At 38.0% G+C, this 23,282-nt stretch overlaps 1 protein-coding gene across 2 annotated transcripts in view; it reads right to left on the bottom strand.

Annotated features, from left to right (window-relative positions):
- Window positions 1-3,029: 3,029 nt before the first annotated feature.
- GYG1 (glycogenin 1) overlaps window positions 3,030-23,282 on the bottom strand; it is a 32,449-nt gene continuing 12,196 nt past the window's right edge. The window contains exons 5-8 of one of the 2 annotated variants that reach the window (XM_016150084.2): window positions 19,697-19,823; window positions 9,294-9,513; window positions 7,361-7,411; window positions 3,030-7,092 (exon numbers count right to left, since the gene is read on the bottom strand). In XM_016150084.2, the coding sequence (XP_016005570.2) occupies window positions 6,919-7,092; window positions 7,361-7,411; window positions 9,294-9,513; window positions 19,697-19,823 (572 nt within the window). In that variant the 3' untranslated portion in view covers window positions 3,030-6,918. The remainder of the gene's footprint in view (window positions 7,093-7,360; window positions 7,412-9,293; window positions 9,514-19,696; window positions 19,824-23,282) is intronic. The other variant, XM_016150085.2, reaches the window with a different exon arrangement.

Genomic DNA, 23,282 nt, shown 5'->3' with positions numbered 1-23,282 from the left:
GGCTTATTAACAAGAACTCAGATGTTTAACCTTAAGTTTTTAACTATATTAACTTTATAATATTTACAAAGTGTGTAATACAACCTCTTTCCCTCATTTAATTCATTGTCAAGTCTATAGTAACCTTCCTTACAAGTTCTATATTCTGGAATTTGGTACCTCATTGTGTGGTACTTCTGAATAAAAAGAGCCAAAAACACTAGTGGCTGTGAACGATTGGGATGCTTCCCTGTTTCCATGCCTACTTCAAAGGGAAAACTCTGTTGATTAGAAACACTTCTATAAGCAGATACAGTGTTTTCTTTCATGTTAATATATTTATGTTGTGTGAAGTAAGGAAAAGTGGTCTTCTATATAAAGCCATAATATTTTTTACTTTTTAAAAGGTAAATTACTTCCAATCAGATCTTTTACTGGTTAAAATGGGTTATTTTCTCTGTTCTGCTTCCTTCTCAACCTTCCTGTTCAAGAATGTTGACAAATTTAAACCCATTTCTCCTTTTAAATATGTAAATTGATTTCTACATGAAAATACAATTTTAATAACATAGTTTAATGTATGTGGTAGAGGCCACCTCCATTAACCTTAACCAAGTATTCAAAACTTTATAATAATTAGGCTATATTGGGACTTCTACATTTATAAGGGGAGATGTCAAAATGATTTCTTAGCCTGGTGGATAAAACAAATTCTCGAGCATGTCTTTGCATATTTGAAACCCAGTCTAGACTACAAGAGGGTATTTAATGTGATCAGAAGTGATGCTAAGAGTCATCAAAAATGTTTATATTGTTAAATATGTGCTTGTTTACTAAAGCAGAGATACGGCATAATGTTTAGGGAAGTTTTAATTAAGTTTGCTATCTTTTCAGCATTCTAGTTTATTAAAAAAAAAAAAAAGGCAGCTGAAATTAACAAGGATACAGCTTCCCAAATACTTTTAACTAATTTACACTTTTTGTTAAGGGAAGGGCTATATTCCATAATGATACATGGAGGTTTTTAAAAATATTGCATTGGTATCAATATGTTGACAAAAAAGGTAAATAGTTCATGAGAAATGGTGAAGGAGACTTAATGTGCTGCTTGTGGATACAGGTATAAGTTAAGTGAATTAAGATAAACATTCACTTTATATATGAATCATAGACCTTGATCAAGCTAATCAAAGGATGGATCTGACCTTTGCATAGGCAAATTTGTCTTATAGCAAAATATATCCACCATTGTTCATAAGGGGATAAAAAATTGATATATTTATCACCTCCACAAAGTATGTTCTTGTAATCTGAGTTACTGTTTTTTACACATTTTACTAAGTAACCCTTTGTATTTTAGGCGCCCTGGAAAAGATTTTGCAGTATAATTGTACAGCTTTGCATGTAAGAGTTACTACTTCACCTTAATTAAAGCATATCCTTAGAAGATGAGGGAAGGAAAAGAAATCTGTTAGCCCAGTTCAGTGCCTTTCTAGCCTCCTAACTCGATAGTTTTATGCACATTTTCTATTTTCTGTGGTAAACTTTCATCCTTTCTGGTTCTAAGTTAACAGCTTTTACTGAATACTTATTTAAAATAAGAAATTATATAAGCTTTTTCACTTGTTTTATCTCACATGCTGTGTAAAAGGGAACAAAAGGTAGTAAGTAAACACAAAAATTAGTACCTACTGATGTTTGAGTCTCTGCCTGCCCCCCCACTTTGATGCTACTTTCTTCAATTGTAAAAGAAAAAGCTTTGAATATTGCGATCTCTTCTGATAAAGATGGAGAGCTGCAAAATACACTTAATTACTTTGCATATTGCATGGTCATAACAATAAGGCAGTATTCATTATCTGAAGACTAGGTTTCTGTTCATCTTAACTAGGGACCCAGAAGTCAAAAAACGCCTCTGACTAGCTAAGAAGACTGCAGTAAACCTATATATTTGACTTGGTAGAAAAGGACTAGCATTCAGAGGCCCTATTACTGAACATTTGACTCCTCCTATTTTTGTTATAAACAATAGTGAGACATGGTAACTGTAAGGCTGGACATTGAGAAATAAACCTCAAAAACTTAACAGTGAACACAATCAATATCAAAAGAGTTCAGCCGTTTAGTGTTAAGGAGATCTTACCCTTGTAGGGATATGTTGACCCTGAGCTTATCACAGTATCACAGCATAGTCATAGGAGTTTTGCTAAAACAACTGCAAACAGGATAATTCTACGTAAGATACAAAGGCTATTCAGTAAGTCCTCACTCAACATTGTTGATAGGTTCTGTGACTAAGCAAATGATGTATAGTGAAACCAATATAACCACAGGCTGATAAAGTTAGGTTCCTACAGCATCTCATCAACATTATAATGAAATGATTTGCTGTATGTTGTGAAGCTGAATCATGTCCAAGTCAAAACTCACATCTTAATTTCTATCCATGGAATTTCTTATCCATGTTTTTTTTTTTTTTTTTTTTTTTTTTTTTTTTTTTTTATATAAAATTATTTCAGGCAGCCTATTTAGGAAAACCTTTGTAAAATGTTTTGTACTATTTCCCAAGTCCTATTTCAAGGCCACTGCCCTTACCTACATAACAAGCAAAATGAAAGCCTTTCCATTATTGTGTTACTCCCCAGATTTCTGACATTTGTATTTCTGGTTATATAAAGAGGTTTCTCTGATCTCTGCCTGTTTCTCTGCTCTCATTGTTTTGACCGTAGATTTGTTTAATGCAGATCTTCAACAGCTTTGGACTTGTAGCATACACAAATCTGAATCAAGGTCTTTTGCAGATTATCTCTTTCTTATTCTCTGATTATCTGCAAAATGAGGATACTATGACTGATAGAACTGATAGAACTGAGATGTAAATACTGAGTAAATATTGTCTTTTCTCTTTTTGCTTTCTTACATTATTTTTACTTAAAAGAGACTGAATTTCAGCATCTGAAACTCAGAGAAATCAGTTATCAGATAACGTACCCAAGTATAAAAGTAGACTATAATCCATTTTTGTATGATAAGCAGAGACAAAAAGCAAACCATGTCAGACTATTTTATTTAAGGAGAAAACAAGTCTTACTTAATTTAATGCCCCAAGTTTCAGTGACATTAAGAAGGTAAACACAATTATATTTATAGATGTTATTTATGGTAATTTTTTCAGGGAGCTGACTCTTTTGTAAAAAGCCTTCACTAATTAGAAGTTGGAGCCCCTGCTGTGCAACAACCACCTCAGCTCTTTATGCGTCTTCTGCTAAAAACTTGACTCCCTATTCTATTTAGTGTAAATGCTTCCTTAATGTATCAAGTGGTTCTCAAATGTCATTTGGGTCAGAGTCATGTGGAGTGCTTGTTAGTTGAAGTGGAGATACTGTGGCCTCAACCAAGACCTATTGAAATCTGAACCTGTAGTGATACGGCCCAAGAAACTGTACTTAAAATTAAATATGGTGTTTTCAGGAGCAGCCAGGTGGAGCTCAAACTTAACAAGCTCCTAATCTTCATTTACTCCTTTTCCCTCACTCTTCACATCCAATACGTCAGCAACTTCACCGCCTTCACCCTGGTGAAAGGAGGTTGGATTACTATTGTCTTTCCAGGAACACTATAATGAATTGGCCTTCTCATCAACACTTTTGTCTTTATTCAAGCTAATTTACACCAGCTGCAAAGTAGTGTTCTTAAAAATAAATCACAAAGGTAAGACCATCTTTTAGAATAACTGCAGTGGAATAAAGCAAAAACTATATTAAAATTTATTAATTCATTGTGGTACTATAACAACACCCCCCTCAAAACCACCTTTGCTACCTTTGGAGGATGCTAGGAAACCAATTTCTTATTTTGTATACTTGTGAATGAAGGGAAAGAATCAAGCATTATTCCTGCCTTCTTTATAGAAATATAACTCAGGTTAACCAAATTATTGATGAATGGGAAGTATATAGAAATATTTCAGCTACTAAATGAGAGTATCACCATTTGAAATCCCTATGAAATAATGTACCTAGGCAGTGCTCAAAAGCAGTTAATATAAGAAGGTAACCAGAGATTCAGAAGTAGCCAACACCACTATAAAGTATTGTCTCAGATATACACCTTAATAGAATACAGGGAAACATCATGTCAAATTGCAATCAGCAAAATGCAGAATGTGGGAGGGTACAGGACAAATTTAGTTTCTTCAATAAATTAATTGCAAGGAAACAACAAATGGGGAGGGTAAGGAAACAGAAGATACATCTACCGACAGATGTATCCTTCAATTGCAATATATGGACTTTACTTGCATCTTGAGAAGAACAAAGTGGAAATAAACAGAGGGCATTTGGAATTAATAGTTTTTTCATGTGATAATTTTCTGAAGTCCTTATGTTTTAAAGATGTATATGGAAATATTAAATATAAAATTCTTTATATGGGAATTGCTTCCAAAAAGTTTGGTGGGGAAGGGTTGGTAGAGATATAGATGAAACATAACTGCTGAAGCTGCATGATGGGGGTCCTTTATACTCTTCTGCTTGCTTTTGTGTGCAACTATAATTCCCCATTAATAAAAAGTTAGATATAAATTACATGAATAAAACTTCAATTGCTATTGAATTCAGAATCCAAAGCCCATACCTTGGGCTATGAAGCCACTGCTTCCCACTCCATCCTGTCTTGGAATCCTTTACTTCCACCAGGCCTTTGCTCACACAGTTCCCTTTGAAGGGAATATTCTTCTTTCCCCTTTAGCTGTCTCATAGCCTCTCTTTCTAGCTTAATCAGCATCTTTAGGTCTTTCCTGACCACCCTGAGGCTGGATTTCACGGTTAATTGCTGTCAGTGTACTTTGGCATAAATGGTAATTACATTTGTTTCTTCTTTGGGCTGTGTTTCCTACTAGAATATAAGGAACTATGTTTGTCTTACGTGGTCCTGTATTTCTAATGCTTGTCACATGTGATATAGTAGTGACTTAATAAGTGCTTATTGAATGAATTATTGTGTTGTCTCTCTTAAATGTGTATGTCAACTCAAACTGTGTTTGATGTAAAACTAAGATGACTAAATAAATACTTTGGTAGATGTTTTTTCTGGAATAAGCTCAGGTAGTTCCTTGAAACCAGACATATATCTTTATGACCACTGGGATTGTGAAAGCAACATAGGGTTGAAATGAATTTTGAAATTGTCCAAAAATAAAGGCTCATTTGTATGACTTGTAAATTACATGGTAATGAAATTGATTTCCATTTAGCCTTATTTCTCTATCATAGGAAGAGCTCAGCTCATCACCCCCACCCCCCAATGCATCTTAAAATATCTTCATACCTAGCCTATGACACATAGAGACACTTGAATCTTTGTATGGTAGTGCTTCATGTACTTGAAGATCACAACTCATTCTCCACCAGCCGAAACTGTAGCTCATTTTACCTTCAGAAATCATTTATCGTTTAATATCTTACAATTTTAGGTAAATCCTCAGAGTCTTCTTGAGTTCTTATGGTAGTTAGCATCCAAGGCAGCCCCCAATTCTTGCCTCCTGGATTCCATACCTGTGTGTATTCATTCTCACCTGTATTGAATAGGGAGGGCTGACCTATGTAACCGATAGGATATTGTGGAACTAAAGGAGAGTGGCCTTTAGGGTTAGGTTATAAAAACCATTGCGGCTTCTGCCCAATTAAACCTCCAAAATTTCTTCTTGTGATGGTCTACTCTCCTGTTTTCATCAATAGAATGATTTCTCATTACTTTAGTTTTAAAAGATTATTTTGGATCCTATTCTCCACTAGCTTGCCATCCTTGCAACCTAGCATCATCTGTACATTTTTAAAATATGCATTACATTTCTATCATGTTCAGTCAGAAATAAAAACACTAGAAAACATTGGGTCCAATATTGATTCTAACAGTCCTGAAAGATTGAGTATATTCAGAGACTGACAACCTATGATGATTTTAAGGTTATAATATTCTAAAATCTGAATACCCACTTAATATGGAGATGCAGTGTGGGTGACAGATTAATTTGATCTCACTTTCATCTATCAGATCCATCACCATCTCTGGAGAACACTAGATTTAATTATCTTTAGATGGAAACCAATTTTTAAAGCATATATTCCACTGTCAAGTTTTACACTGGTTTTAAAAACACCGACAAATTCTACAAATCATGAAAAATTATCTAATACATTTTTAAAGGGTAGTGGGAATCCTTAACTTACTTAATTAGACAACTAAGATATGGCATTATGTCTTTATTTTTCATACAAGGTGCCACTGCAGGTAACCAGAGAATACGCTGCTGTTTTCAGATATACAGAACTGAAGAAAAGCATTTTAGCATGCTGCTTCATTGTATACAGAAAACTGGTGATCATCCTCAGACACTAAGGCTAGGAAATAAAATGGGTTAATGTCATTTGTTGGTATGTTCATGAATCAGCAGTGGTATAGGCTGCCTTTACCTGAAAGCAGAATTAGAATCATTCTGGCAGCCTTAGGTAATCCTAAAATGCAGGTCTAGTGAAGGGGGCAAGAAGCGAGCAAGACAGGTAACTGACCCATTCTGAAGGGAGACTGATTTGGTGCCTGGCTGAGCACATTTTAAAAGATTTGATACAGCCATCTCAATAGTTTAAGACTGATTTTCCCTTACCACATAAGTTCACAATCAGCATGATTGAGAATTTCTGAAACATTAGCTGAATAAGCCTAGGGGTTAAAAAAATAGAACACTGTCCATATAACGGAATTGCTACTTCACAACTTTTACCCACTTCTCACCTGTCATCCTACAAAAACACCTCATCTGATGAATTAGTGAAAGCCTCTAACAACTGTAACAGACCTTTCTTAACCCAGTTCTAGAAACTAAGTATCAGAAATAAGTGCCTGTGAAGTCAGGATGTCCAGGGGAAAATGGCAGTGTTTCTACTGGAGGTAAGTGTCAAGTTTCCTCTTGATGTTATCAAAGGAATCCGCTCCCATGTAATCGGCCTGGCCCTGTTCCCATCGCTCCTTCCGTTCTTCTGAGGACACTAAAGGCTGTGCCGTAGCCGGGATCTCCCCAAGGGACAGTTGTGATATGGCTTCTGAGACATCCTCCTAGAAATGAGAGCATAATCAGAGATTCCTTGAGAGCTGAAAATCAGACTGTTTTAAAGAATGCAATAAATTGAAGAAGGTGAGAAAAGCCAGGATGAATTTATCATGCAAAGTAGCAAAAACTGAAAAGTATTACATGAAACAAACAAAAAAAGACACAGAAATACAAGGGTCATATGATTTTTTCCTAACGAAATGAAGACTTCTTGACTCAGTGAAAACATTGGGAGAACAAAGTAATTAGGGTTAATGTTTAAGTTCTGCATACCTTTCTACAGAAGCCACAAGAGAAAGCCAGTGTATAGACCAAGTCTGAAAGCTGCAAACAGTTCATTAGAAAGTGTAAGATGGATAAACAAGGGAATGAACATAAGTCTCACGATAAATTCTTGATCTGTGTGGGCTCAGAAAGGTTGAGAACTTAAACAAAATGATACTTCTGAGGCTAAGCTGAGAATCTAACCAGAGAGCCACACCACATACACAAGTTGTCATGTTATAAAAGCAAGAGCTAAATGGTTTAAGACCATGCACCAAATTCATCTGTCTGTTCAAGCTTATTATGGTAATAAGCATCTCTTCTTGTAGCTTCTATTAATTTAATTAGCTTAGTTTTGAACAACTGTTTCAATTCCCATCTTCACCTTTCTTGTTCATAATTCTCAGTCTTTGGGTTACAGAAGGAACAAAGTAAATGTGTAGGAAATGGAGCAAACCTAATCTACATTAAATTTGATTCTCATTATATAGATATGCAGTTAATTTTAATTGTACCATAAAGGAATATCAAGGCTATCCATATTCAAAAAGCTCTGAGGTAAGAAGGTACTGGAAATCTTAGCAGAGAGAAGGGCAAATGAATACATATAGGTATTGCTTCTGAGAAACCAGTAAAACAAAACTTTGATTACCTGTTTTTGTTAGTATATATAAGTGTGTATGTATGCATTTGAATATACTGGAACGTCATGGTTTGGGTGAATTCCATGGGACCATGTTATGCTGAGGCAACATAAGTCCTTCCCTTAGATTAGCCCGGGCTTTGCCTCCCACTTGCAACAGGAGTGACGGAGAGGCTCCTCCAGTGTCCTCAGCTCACAGTATTTTTCATAAAGGTAACAGTCTCTCAGACCTGGATTCCAGTCCCAGTTCTGCTACTGACTAGTCTGTTACACAACTAAGAGAAGTTATGTAACTTCGTTAAGCCTCAGTTAATATATAAAAGGGGAATATTAATAATAATATTTGATAAAGTAGTTGTAAAAACAGGTAAATTTTCTTAAGCACTTACCATGTGCTTAGCAATGTTCTAAGTACTGTACAAGTGTTATTTCATGATCCATATAAAACAATTAGAGTAAGAACGTGCAAGTTATTTTTCCCTTTCTCCTTTTTATATTTTATCACAAGTGTTAATAAGTGAAATGGCTAAAATGTATACCATAGCAAGACAGATCTCTTATAACCTTATAGTCTCTTATAATTACAGCAAGATAATTAATCAGTTAGATTTGATTATAATTCACCCATTCAGTTCTATTCTTTTCATCTTAATCAGTAGCATAAAAGTTTAATTTCTTAACCTTTTCCAATTCTTCAAAAATAACAAACCTCAGAAGAAGACCTTTAAACTCAGAAAAGATGCTTAACAGTTTTGTTATTTTAAATGTTAATATCTCCACTTCCTCTTACAAGATTTCTTTTTCTGGATCCTATAAAACCATTAGGATTACAAGCATAGCCAATCAAAATAATCCTAGAAAAGTGTGTTTGTAGCTCATGTTGTAATTTTCACTGAAAATGCATTCTTCTGAGCAGATAGCTAAAATAAAATAGGTATTTTTAAATGTCTGCAGTTTCTAAAATGTGAAGTGTGTCATTCTTTATTTTTATAAATAACCACTTTAGGAATAATCTTACAATCTTAGGACAATGGGCTAAGGATTTTATAGTTACAATATATGGGTATATAGTAAAACCTCTAAAACCCTTTCTTATGCTCTAACACCTAATGAAATTTGCCACAAAATCTACTGCTTTAGTCTTTGTTGGTATATTTCTCCTCCTCTGAGATGGATATTTTCTTTCCACAAATCTTATTTATCTCTCTGTTTAAAATACCATGAAATACTCCATCTACCAGTATACCAACTTTTTAAAAATACAGCATTAGTTATCTGAAAGGAAAAAACAGAACCTACCACATTTAGGTATGAGTGGGTGTCTTTGACAAGGCCAAATTCTTGAAGCAGAGGTAAAACACTGGTGGCAAAGATGTCCCACCACAGGTTGAGAAACTGCGGATGAATCATAGTGGGATCATGGGACTCACTTTTGACACTTTTTGTTTTAGGATCATAAGCATAATTCCATGGTTTGATTCGTCCCAGGAAATGCACAACCTTGGCATTTGCACCAAACCTGCCAGGTGAACGGAAGTTGAAATGGTTAGTGGATTCTGAATGCTTAAACAAAAAGATAAGCAACACTTTATTCCCTATCCTCAATAGTGCACCTTCCATCCTGCATTACTGGTTGGAAAGAAAATTGAGTTCACTGAAAAATTTTTAGACATGTTTTTAAATTATTCAATTGTATGTTAAATGTACATAAAAACCCAAAAGTATCAGTGGATCAGTACAACAACCAAAACAGCAATTCATTGTGGATGGGAAAGGTACAACCACTTGGGAAACCATTTGATATTATCTTAGTAAAGTTGAAAATGCTCACGCTCTGCAACCCAGCAGCTCAGCTTCATGTGCCCTAACAAAACTCTTACACAGTGTAACAGGAGACATAATCAAAATATTCAGAGCAGCAGCATTGTCTGAAACAGGCATGAACTAGAACCAACTGAAAAGACTGTGTTAGGTGTGATTACTTCTCAGCAAGTGTTCACTTCTTTTCCCAATCTCCATGATGGAGTACAGTTCCTTCCTCACTGATGTGGGATATGCTCATATGACTTGCTCTGGCCAACTGAATGTGGGCAGAAACGACAGTGTGCCTTTGAAAAAGCATTGTTTTTGTTCACCCTCTCTGGGACACTGCAACTTCTGCCAGCAGAAGAATGTGCCCTGGGTAAAAAAAATGAGACACATGGAGCAGATGTGGATTAAACCTGTGACCTGACTCCAAACCCAGCTGGGATTATCAGAGCTGTTCTAGCCTTTCCACAAACATGAGCAAGAAATGCATGTTTACCGTTGAATGCTACTGAGATTTTATGGTTATTCCATTCTATTTTTTTCATTCAAAAATATTTATTGAATATCAGCTCTATGCTAATCACTTCATTAAATATTCTCACTTTATAACTGCTCTTTCAACTTTTTAAGTTCCCATTATTTTTTTCCTAGACACAGACCCGTATTCTCATTTGGTTCAAAGAAAAAGACTGAGATGAGGAGGCTCATATTATCTGCGTTCCCCTTTCTATCTCTGGCAGAAAACTTAGCCAAAGATATTTTCCCTCATGTAATTTCAAAAGCAAGTATCACTTCTTCATCTTAAAATTTTAAATGGCTCTCTGTGCCTGTCCTATGTATTAAAACCCAAATTAATGTCCTGGTTATTTGCATTCTATTTTTTTTTGAAGGACAACTTCTGGTATTTCATATCATGGAATGTGATACAAGAGTGAAAAATGAACTATAGCTATACACATCAAGTAGCAAATGAATGAATTTTTAAAATATACCGAAAAAAAAAAAAAAAAAGAAATACATACCTTCAAATTAAACACCTATGAATCCACTTATATAAGGACAAAACCAAAAAAGTACTATTAAAGAATAGAAAAGCAATCAATATATATTTCATGGTAAAATGGGACAAATCCATGAGTGTTGGGTTCAAATGTTAGATTTTAGTGAATTTATCCTATAGGCAACCAAAGGATTTATTTGATCATGATATATAGAAATAATACAAACTCTATTCATGTAAACTTTCCTGTCTCCTAAAATTTTTTAATGTCAGAGACCTGTTATACAGCTATCATTATCTGAGAGTCTACTATACTTGGGGCCCCAATTATTTAAGGAGATGATTGGGAATAATAGTCCTGCAAGTTAGATTTTACTAATGAGTTAATGGAGGCTCCTAGAGGCTGAGTTGCCCAGAACCATACAGCCAGTAAGTGACAGAGATGGGATTTGGCAGTTTTGCCTCTCTCTTAATCCTGAGCTCTTACCATCCTACCATGCTGCCATTCCAAAACTATTCAAGAAAAACAGAGCCTATTGTAAATTTCCTCCTAAGAGTTACTATCCCATAGTGCATTTCTTTTGAAAATGAAGTGGATACCTGATATTCCCAAGTTTATTCATGCACACTCACACACATACACACAAGTACTCTTAACTTTATCCTTAAAAGGATAGAAATCATAATGCTCAAATTTGTGCACAGATATGGCTATCAATTAAATAAGCAACTGTTATGTGAAAGGCACTATGCCCAGTGCATGGTCCCAAGAGGCTTTTGTCCAAACAGCAAGATAAGTCATCCACATAAAAATAAACAACAGCATAAGCAAGGCGACAACTCAAGGCTACCAAGGCAGTGCTGACATTAAGAGCTATGAAAATTGCAAAGCAATTTAGTGCAGGTAGGAGTTTTCAGAAGAGGCTTTGTACAGGAAGTGGGACGCAGACAACGCCTGGGAAATATGGGCAGAATTAATGTCACTGATTGGGGCCAGAGTATTGAGGGGCAGAAGAGAAAGAGCTCACGAAGATTCAGGAGTGTGATGGCAGAGAGATTCACGAGAGAGAAAGGGAGAAAGATGCTGAAACATAAAGAAATCAAGTGCAGGTTTCAGATGTTATTGGTTCAGGGTATGGTCAGCCCTACTTCTGGACAGTAAGGAATGAAAGCTCTTTTTACTGGTATGGAGATATTACTTGGACCTAACTGCCACACACCTAACAGATCTATGGAAATGAAAAGGGGTAGAAGGAAAATAAGTTTTAGAGCAAGGACTCTGAGAAGAGCAGGCTTGGGTAAGTCACCAAACATGGAAGGTTTGGGTTGGCCCAGCCAGGGACCTTTCCAGGGTTGGGGACGGTGAGAAGGTGCCTCCTAAATGGGAAACATAGGCCTCAGGAAGGTGGAAGGGAAGCAAAGACAGACTTTGAAGTTGGCATAAGGTAGTTATACACAGGATGTGCCTGGAAATCACCTGGGGCTGCCCTGAGCCTAATATAAAGGGAATTGTTAGGCCTAACAACACTGGCTACCCTATGTGACGGTTTGTAAGTTATACAGTTAAAGCTATATAACTATGTAACTACATACTACCTGTACAAACAGAACAGTATTTATTTACACAGAAAAGTAGTGTGAATGACTTGCTCTATTAGCTTTCATAATAAAACACTTTGTTTACAAAAAAAAAAAGAGCAAAACATCTCAGTTTCTGTATCTAGAGTTTCAATTCAGATATAAATTTCATGTAACTTTTTTTGTGTCTCATCATATTGCCTGAGAAATTTGTTTAAAAATAATTCTCTGTTATTTTAATCAATTTATTCAGTCATTAATGAAAAGCCAAAGTAATCATATCAAATAAAATAAATAAGAGCACAGGTCATAAGAGCACAGGTCATAAGTACAAGAGGAAATTACTTTTTGCTTCAAAGAATATTTTAGCCTAAATGCAAATTTGGGAGTGTTCCTCATAGAAATGTAACCCAGGATATTTTTCTGGCGTTAGCTCTCTCTCACCAAAAGCAACAGTCAGGTACCAGTCAGAATTAAGGTTACCTGGCTAAAACAAAATAGTTGATTAATAAGAAGGGGAAATGTTGATGTCAGAAGATAAAGTCAACTGACCTCGACCCAGAACAAGGATAACCAGATGATTTACTGACTCACTGCCTGATTTATCCATCAAATTACCAGCCAGGAACAATAATAAAAAAAGTTGGTTACATATTACAATTGTCTCTAAATTACTGAGAGCCATTCATTCTGACCCAGTAATAGGGATTTGTCTCAGCTTGCACACATCTCTTAAAATAAATGTTCTAATTTTAACAAGATAGAATCTCAAAAGAGACGTCCAGATCACAAGACATAGTTTGAACCTGAGCCAGCAATAATACTGCTTATGTTAGCCGTTAAAATAATCCCTGTGACCTGATGTTTCCAAAAGATCAGAGAGAATTTTCATGACTAGTTTAGCGGTTGAGAAATGTAGCTGGTAACATGTGGATGAGACTACAGAACTGTTTAGAATGAAAAAGGAACCCATGACAGTGCATACGGGGACAATTTAATGTGAAACTCGTGTGCAATGTTTAATTAGGTACCAGAGAGAGAAACTGCACTGCTCATGCGACCCTTCTCTGGGAAAGGTGGCGGCAGTGCCGGCCATTCTCTGCCCACTCTGATGACTCGTGTTCTCTGTTACATGACCACTCGCTCTTGTACCTTCTCAGACTCGCTCTCACACAAAACCCCTCCTCCCACAACCAATTAGCCACCTCTCTTTCCTCATCAAAAAAAATTTCTACTCTTACCCACTCAGTCTAAATCAAGTGTCTTAAACCCAAGTGCCCATAGGATGGGCTGGTCAGGCAGAGTTGTGGACCTGGTGAGCTGGGGACTGTGCAGCATGAGTAAGTGCATGTTCCATCACCAGAAAACAACTGTGGCCACCAGGGACCCACCCAGTTCTTCCTTGCCTTTCAAGCTAAATAACCATCCAAATCGTGCTCTGGAAATCAGTACGAATATCAGTACTAAAAGCCAGACTTCAATAACCTAGACTAGGACCTATCAGGTCGGCCTCTCTTCACAAAGAAGGCCATGGAAAGGCCCACAAAGCCAGGCCACCAGGGAGACTTAGTCTCTCCTGGCTGATTCGTTCGTTCATTTAAAACAACAAATCCACCCCCTACCTGTATCAGTACCTGCACACTCTGCCTTCCTTCACGGTATTGTCCTTTCTTCTGAAGCCGACCTCTCCACTGTGCACTAGGATGCATCCCCTTTCACCTACTCAAGGACATCATGCCAGCAAGTCTCCCTTCAGCTTTCTGCGTTATAACTGTTCTTTCTCTCTCCCCCTCCTTCATCATTCCCATCAATATACAAACGTGCTGTAACTTTTCTGATCTTTACAAAACAAACACCACCACCCTCTTGATCCTACATCCCCATCCAGCTACCAACCAATTTCTCCGCTCTCTTTTAAAGAAAATGGTCAGAAGAGCTGTCTACGTTCACAGTCTCCAATTCTCCATTTTCTTGGACCTGTTTCAATAGGCTCTCTCTTCCACCATTCCACCAGATGTGCTCTTGCTGAAGTCACCAGCGACCATCACATTCTAGGCCCAGTGCCAGTTCTCAGTTGTCCTCTGTCAGACCCATCACAGCATCTGGCACAAATGGATCACTCCTCCCCTCTGCGAAATGCTCTTTGCTTGGCCTGTGCAGCACCTCGCTTTGCTGGGCTTCCTCCTGCAATGCTGTTCTCAGAGTCTTGAACCTGTTCCTCCTTATTTCCTGCCTCAGGGCTTAGTCTTCAGGACTCTCTTCTATCATAATCATGCTCTTGGTTACATCATCTTATCTCACAGTTATAAATATCACTTATCTGCTGACAACTCCTATAGTTATGTCTCACCCAGACCTCTCTCCTTAATTCCCAACTCTTATGTCTACTTACCTATTACATGTTTTCACTAGAATGTTTAATATGCACCTCAAACTTAATACAACCAAAATTTAATACATTCAAAACATCTCTGGTCAATGCTTGCTCCCGCCAACCTGATTCGCCCACAGTCTTTCCCAGCTCAGGAAATGGCAACTCCTTTATTCCAGTTGTGTAGGCCTCAAACTGTAAGAGTCATCTTTGACACCTTTCTCCCATATCCCATTGAATATTTGATTTTTTTCAAGTTGGAATTCTGGGTTTCATGTGAAATTCCCTAATTTTTAAGCACTGATAACAGCATTGAAAAACAACTCTGAGAGAGACAAAACATATCTGTGGGACAAATACAGTCTGTATCTCACCAGTTTGCGATCTCTGAGGAGAGTATAACTACCACTCAATCTTATGAACTTCCTCTCCTACTGAGATGGCGTTTCTCAACCAGACTTCTGTCCTTGAGATATCAATCTGTGTGCCCTCTTTGTCTCTTGTCAGAGCAGCCTCTAAAGGCTGGGCTGGGTCTGACATGGAAGCTTTTCCCTGGCGATGAGCACCAAGGTGGGAGACAGTGGAATAGGCAGCAGTAAGATCTGAGGACAGATCATCTGATAGAGATAACACCTGAAGATGAAGTCAGATGATCAGATGGCCATGAGAAGAAATGGGACATCTGGGGCCTAACAGGCATCACTAATGCCCAGAAAGGAGAAACAAGACATCTAGGCAACCGCCACTCGATTCTTCTTCCACACTCAAAAACCACAATGGACTGTGCCATGTGATGTATAGGAAACCCCGCACACTATGCAGTTGCTAGGTTGATAAGGCTCTAACTCCCTCATTCATCTATGAGGCCTCCAGTAAGCAGAATGTGTGGACCCCTCTACTGTGCTAACTGAATGACGAATGGGTGAGTGGACCAACGAAAGGCTGAAAAAATAAGAGTGATCCAAATTACAGTGCCTCAGAGTTTCAGGTGAAGAAGTGGGAGTATGAAAAGAAATGAACACTGAAAGGCTATGGCTTCAATGACAACAGCCAAAGGCATCTCAGGGACCAAAAAATCCAATCAAATCAGAAATATACAAGAACGACAGAATTTAGTACGCTGACGGTTCAGTATCATTTTTGGAGAATATTGATTTTTAAAGAGGTGTAATAAGCTCTTAGTGAATAAGTCACACTTCTGAAAAAGAATAGATATGAATGTCTTCAGAAAGGTTAAAAACAGTGAACAAATGGAAAGAAATCTTTTAGGTTTCTAGACCTAGTTTCTGAGACTAGGCCAGGCCAGGTCTCAGATCACATCTAAACTCAAATAAAAGGGTAAGTTAAAAGGCTTATTTGGAAATTATTTGGTAGATCAAGCTTTATAGTTAATCAATTTGACCAATTAATTTGTATGGCAGTTTTAAGCAATACCAGAGAATTCTTTATGACTGCTTTAGGCCCATTTTATATAGCATGATATGATATGCACAGCTTTTACTAAGTGGATACACTAGAAAGCTAAAATGGAATTAAATGACTAATTTTAAAAAGACTAATGAGATTTTGCCTAGTGCTATGCATAAGCCAAATGCTATGCTACATAGATAAAATAGGCCTTCCAGATGGAGAAAATGTTAAAAAAAAAAAAAAAAAAAAAAAAACTAATATTGATTAAAGCTTGCTATTTCTCAAACATTATGCTAGTCGCTTTCAGAAACATTATTTCACTAAGAGATAAATTTATAATTCATTTTTCAATGCACATATTACAAATTAACTCAAAAATTACTCAACCAAGCATTTCAGTTCTCAAATTATGCTGTGTTAAAGAGGATCTTCTATTACAGAAAATATTACTAATTGTTTTTCAGAAGCTATGTTTGATTATTCAAAGGGGTAAAACTATTTGTTTCCTTTATGTTTTACTCTATCCAAATAAAATGTAGAAAAAAGTGTTGAATATGCTACTTTAATGGCTCAAATTCTTTTAAGTTTGCTTCATATTAGACTATCCTTTAGTGGAAACTTCAAATAATAGCAAGGCTAGACCTGTTCTAAGACATCTGGAGCTCTAAGATTCTGGGGGACCTAAATATTGCCTTGGTGATCTCATGGCACATGGTTGCTCGGAGCTGGTAAGACAAATTCTCCACTCCCCTTTTCATGAAACTCAAGTTGCTCTAAACCATTCCATGGTTTCTCATTCTACCTGCCACCACTGATGCTGTTCTAGGGACGACCAGAAAACCACAGAGCCACTCGGTCCTGGAGACCACCAAGGTTATTCTGAGCCCAAGAGAGGGTTTCAAATTCATGCTGAGGTCCCAGAGGTCCACAAGGCTCTTTATGGATCTTTGGTGGCCTGGATGTTTGGGATTGTCTACTGCAGCTTAAAGATGTGGACCACAGTTTTACATTAACTTGAAACAAAAATGAAATATCTGCCTTTTCAGCCCTTCCCAATTTAAAGAAAAATGTAAGAAAAAAAAAATGTCTCTGGAGATGGATCTCTGAAAATAAAAGCATTTTCTGGCAGAGGGAAGGAAAAATGAGTTCTCTGATCTGGTTTCAACACTCCTAAATAGGCAGCAATGCGGTGAGACAGAGTTATTGCTATGAGCAGTCTTATCATAGTAATGCAGAGCTGACATCTCCAAGGATGAGCTTTACAGACGTAGCACTAGCTCCTGTCAGGCCACAGGCCAGATGACGTCTGCCTAATGGATGGGGTTGCTCCCAATTTCCCCAGTGCGTCATATACTCTATGATTATGGCAATAAACCAAGGAGACTTCCAAAATTAGCACTCGTTTGTTGAGCCAGGAAGAAGGAACCATCCTAACCATTTTGGTAATTTAGATCTCAAATTGTTTTTCTGGAAAATTCATTTAGAGGATATAAAAACAACTGGGTTCCTTAGAGAGGGGATCTGTTTCCAGCAAATGAGTGAAAACCCTAAAAACTTAACTCTGCTTCACCTGGTTCTTGTTTTAATTTGTCAAAATAAAATAACTGCAAGCAGTGTCTGTGCAAATCAGACTATCATTGAAAGGTACAGTGTGTTCAATTTTGGTAGCAAGGTGAAAATCAGATGAACTCCAAATGAACCATAGGAAAAATAGTTGCTAGGCACTGGGGCCCACATTGCACAAAAAACATGAATCTTTAAATGCTAGGATGACCCTGTTTAGGAATTGAGACCAACTGTCAGATTCACGTCTCCCCAACATATTCACCTCAGGACATATGCTCACTGTGCAGAACTGAGTGTAATGGTGGGTAGAACTGCTCACACTAATAATGATTTTTTCTCTTTTGCATGCTTATATTTTTGCTTGCTCAGCTGAATCTAGTCAATTAAATCAAGCAGCTTCCCTATGAAAGACAAATTCAGTTCTAGGGGGTCAGCTGTCATGGTTTAAAGGAATTCTGTTCAAACTGGCAGGGTTAGTTTTGCGGCAATAAGGATTAAAAAGAAGCAGGCCCACATTTTCAAGCAAGACAGGTTTGTACTTTATTAGGCCAAGGACTAAGAGGCAAAAATAATGCTTCTCCTATTCCATCCCTTGATTATGAATCCTGTTTTGTTTGTTTTACTCAAACTGCAGTTAGTGTGTTTGAGAGTCTGCCTGTTTTGTGCTAGAAAGGCTGTAACATGTCGGAGACATATGCCAAGAGAACAGTTAGGGGAGCGAGAACACAAGATACTTATAATCCTTCTCTGGGGGATGTGACAAAGTCTGCCCAGAAAAGAATGGAAAAGGAAACATTCTGCCACAAAAAGCCAGACTTACTCATTATTGTGGTGCAGACTTATAGAGAGGATTCTGGATAATGAAATATGAAGAGTGAAAGGCCCTTTGTTTTCTGCTCACTCAGGAATGCCCACGTGGGATGGGGAGTGGAGAGACAACCCATCTCAATGAAGAGCTTTGCTGTTCACTGCAGTGTCTCAGGATCAACCTGACAGCTTGGCCTCTGTTCAGGAAACCTGAATCATCTTCTTGGTTAAACACAAATGAGTCAGAGGCTAAAGAACAGGGCCCAGGCACTCAGTGAGACAAGAGCTGCAACTAGGCTGTATTGGTTGCTGAATCAGAACAGCACCAGCGACAATGCCAAGCAAGTACGTTCCCCAAAACAAGAGAGAACTTTAAGTGTATGAACTCACTTCATCCTTATGCTAGGTATTATTTTTCTACTTGTCTTGCATCTAGGGAACTGAGGCAAAGAGCCTGAGCCACGTAGCAGGGAAACAGCAGAGTGAGGCCATGTGACCTACCTTCCTGACTTCAAAAATTACTCTTACGCTATACTCTCTCTCAAACAGAAAGGACTAATAACCTAATGTTTATTGAGTGCCTAAGGGGAGACCAGGCCCTGTTTTAACCACTTCACATGGTTACCTCCCTCAATGCCCACTAAAATCTTTGTGGTACATCGAGGCAGAGAGAACCATCTAGGAAGTGGCTACTCCAGGAAGTGAACTGAGATAGCCCAGCTCCCCCAGCCCCTACTCCTGACCACAACACCACACTGCTGCCAGCATCTTGCTTAATGCCTACAACCCCATGGAGGGAACTGTTATCATCCTCGTTTTACAGATGAGGAAACTGAGACTCAGCAGCCAGCACAAGCAAGAAGTTGAGTTTGCATCTAGCCTGTGTTCTTGACCATGACATACAGATGATTTATCAGAGAGCCAGGCACCCCAGGAACTGATGGGACCCCGTTTCTCATAAGGTAGCTAAGTTACTTCAAGCATAAATGGATTGAAAACTTCAAGGCCTCTCCCCGTCACAGCTATGTTTCTTACAAGAGAAAGACGTCCCTCAAAGTTCCCACCTGTTGTTGGCATCAGACTGACAGTGCCCCCTAAAAATCTTAAACCCACTTCCCTGTCCCCACCATCCCCAAGAAGAGTTAAACCATTTGCACTTACGCTTTAAACGCCGGGAGGTAGGAGTATATAGAAATGCTGCTTAGGTTATAAATAAATGGCAGGTGTTTTCTGATATCTGTTGTTGCCCAGCTGCTAAAAAATGTGTTCAGTAAACCCTGGTCCCCACCTGAAATAAAAAAAAAAAAAGAAAGAAAGAAAAGAAATTACAGTCACAGTCTTCAAGGACAATTCAATAATTTTAAAGGAATATATACCTAGACCTTTAAAAATAGGTACTAATTCCATTTTTTAAATAAGAAATTCCATGTTAACATACTAAGGACATTTTAGGGGGTGACAATTTTCCGGAGTTAATTCATTAATGCAACAAATATTTACTGAGCAGGTACTAAGTGCCAGATACCACATCAGGCACTGGAGAGTCAATGGTTAACAGAGACATACATGGTCAGTGGGTACTGATACTGGCAAAACAAGAATCAATATCATCAGAAACGGGGAGAAGAGCAGTAAAGAAAAATAAAGAGTATCACAAGTGCACATGGAAGATGCTAGAGAGAGACCTTGCCTGATGGGTCAGGGAAGCCTTCCACGAGGAAGCTGTATTTAAGCCACGATCTGAGAAGTGCATGAAGTGCATAGGAGCGCTTGACAGATGCAGGGGAAGAGAAGAAGGGCAGATGAGTTTCCAGGCAGAACAATGAACGAACACCAAAGACCTGTGGCAGGCATAGACTAGACCACATCGGGCCTGGATTTTAGATTTTATGCCCGGTTAAATATTTAGACATTATGTTAAGAGCAATGGAATAATAATTTAAAAAAAAAAAAAGTGAAAAGAGAGAAAACTGGGATAATGAAATTATTTTCTGGAGCCTCCAAGTGTTGGCTCATCGACAGAAGGCCCAGAAGACCACATCCCCATGGTGCACTCTCCTGTTGCTGACCAAGCCTCCAGGCAGGTCCAGGTCAGTTACCAACTGGACCAAGGTCAGCCACAACCATATAGCACAGTGCTTGTTCAGCCCTTGGGGGTTCCTGGACTTCCTGCCTTCCTTGCAAAGTGAGGACCAAGCCATTCATTTGAAAGAAGTAAAAACAATAAAAAAATATGAGCACCTAAATTATAAACACACAAGTCACCGAACAGGTCACTATGCCACCTCAAAACATATTCTGCCATATAACCCATGTGCTTTGTGTTTTAGGCTCATGAGATTTCAGAAAACACTCAAAGAACCGGAATCTCCCCTGAAGCAGAAGAGCAGCTCGGATGTGTGGGTTGTGTGTATGTGTGTGTGTGTGTGTGGGCGGGGGGAGATGGGAGTGGAAGGAGGGAGAACCCTGCACTTGCGAAGTTCGAAGCCAGCGCACTGAAGTTATTTCCCTCCTTGGTCTGCTTTGCCTTGAGACCCAATTTCTTTTTCTAAACATGTAGCAGGACTAATTGGCTGTCATTACTAATTGTTTTGTTTTTCTTGGTTTTGAAAGAGACTAAATTTGGAGATTTATTCAATATTTGGAGCTAAGCAATAAGATGAGGGCATTAGGCTTAAAGTCCAACTGCACCTTATCTATCCTCTGTGTATTACATCCTTTCCAAACACCCTCACAATCACCTCTACAGATCAAAGGCATTAGTTGAGCAAATGTCTATGGAGCAAACTCTTTGTATAAGGAGGCTCTGATAGGTTCCCATTCCTTAAGGGACAAACAGCTTAACAGAAAATTGCAGTTTCACCTTTGTAAGTTATAAAGGACAATAAAAATGGCATCAGGTTATGCTTCACTTGTTACATGAACAAAAGAAGATTTTAGTTATATGGACAAATTAATGTTTTGATACAAAAAATATTAAAGCCAAAACACCATATTATACATCAGATGCTCACTTTGGGTTCTACAAAGATATCCCAAATGTGGGCATAGACATTGGTGGTTGAGTTACAGAGGCCTGAAGTCTTACTCATTTCCTTTTACAAATAATCATCCAAATAAAGCCTGAAGAAATGTTCATAGCAGCTTTTCTCATAGTAGTACAAAACTAAAAACAGCCCAAGTGTCCTTTAGTGGGTGTATGAATGTAATACTGCCAATACTGTTTGAGTTCTCTGTGTGGGCTCCCCAATTCAACCCCACTGTCTCCTCCTCGCAGAAGTTACCACTTATCATGAATTTTGTCTGCAATTGTCTTGATTTATATGTATGTATCCCCAGGCAACATATGCAGTTTTGCTGGTTTCTGAACTTTGTAAAATTGCGTTTCATTACTATATATTTTTCCTGCTTCTTGTTTTATGCTACATTAGATGACCTTTTTTTAAATTAAACAATTTACTTAAAGCAACTATTTTCCATACACAATGCAGTGAAGAAATCTAATTCCATGCAGCTAAGAACAGTAGTTGTAAAACAGAATTTCCAATCTCATGAGTTGAGCCTGATAAACAGGAGGCAGAGCTGTTGATCCCTCTCAGCCCCGGCTGGCTGCCTCTGGCCTTTACCCTCAGGTACCTTACTAACAGCATCAATACCTCAATGGTGTGCCACAGCAGGGTGGAGACGCACTGGTGGAACAGAAAACAAACAAGAAATGGAAAAGGCAGGGTAGGAGACTGGTGAATCAATGATGCCCAGTCAATTTGCAAATCTCTTAAACAGTCAACAAGGACCCTGCCTCCAGAAGTGACACTACAGACTGTGAAAGTTCCATGGCCACTGACTATAAAGAGTCACCTTTCAGCTAAAAATTGTAAATTAAAAATAGAATTAAATATCACCTAGAAGTCTGTGGCTTCTTAAATAGTTTTTAAATTCAGCATGCTAACCATCTTTTTCCAAATGCACAATCCACATCTCAAAGTTAGGCAAATGTTTTAGCTTCATCAGAAAAATCTATGTGTGCTGTTATCAATATCCTCTCTTTAGAAGTCCCTAAATTAGAGCACAGTTCAAAGGAAAATGCAAATCTAAGCACATCTGTGCTACAAAACATACGAGGATAACCATTACGATTGCTGAATTTTCACTATAAAAACCCAAGGACTTTTGTCAAGTATATTATAATCAAACCTCCACAGTCAACTTTATTTATGCTGACAGGTTAGAACATTTTTAATCTCAATCATCTGAGAGTCAACAGACATGATTAGCAGACATGCTGGCAGCTGTGATCCTGTAGGCATGGGTGTGGCAACATAGGTGAGAGACAGAAAGGAAATGGAACAAGGACACTTGGCACCTGTTTGCAAATAAAAGCAAATATCAGATGTTGTATCATCCTCCCCCCACTCTGCCTAAGTGCTAGTAATAACCTTATAACAACTTGGTATTTTCTAGGTCTTTTGACTAGGGTCATGAACCTGGTAACCACGGACATACTGCAGCATTTATCAGAAAGTCAGCCTATTATTTTATAAAACAGAAATGGAATTGAGTGCTTTCTTTTATATTTGTGCACTTGTTCCATGCTTCTGTAGTCTGCATGACCTTCTACAGTTTGTTGGCAGCTGGCTTGCCTACTGCCTACTGTAGACGGCAAGGGAGGGTGGGCCAATTCTGGTTTAAACATGAACTCTAGTATCTCAGCCACAGGAATGTTCTCCCTAAAACTGCGCTACTCAAA

This window comes from Rousettus aegyptiacus, unplaced genomic scaffold (genome assembly GCF_014176215.1).
Source record: "Rousettus aegyptiacus isolate mRouAeg1 unplaced genomic scaffold, mRouAeg1.p scaffold_m13_p_4, whole genome shotgun sequence".
NCBI lineage: Eukaryota > Metazoa > Chordata > Mammalia > Chiroptera > Pteropodidae > Rousettus > Rousettus aegyptiacus.
The sequence above is the reverse complement of the archived record's forward strand: the minus strand, read 5'-3'. Positions and strand labels throughout refer to the sequence as shown.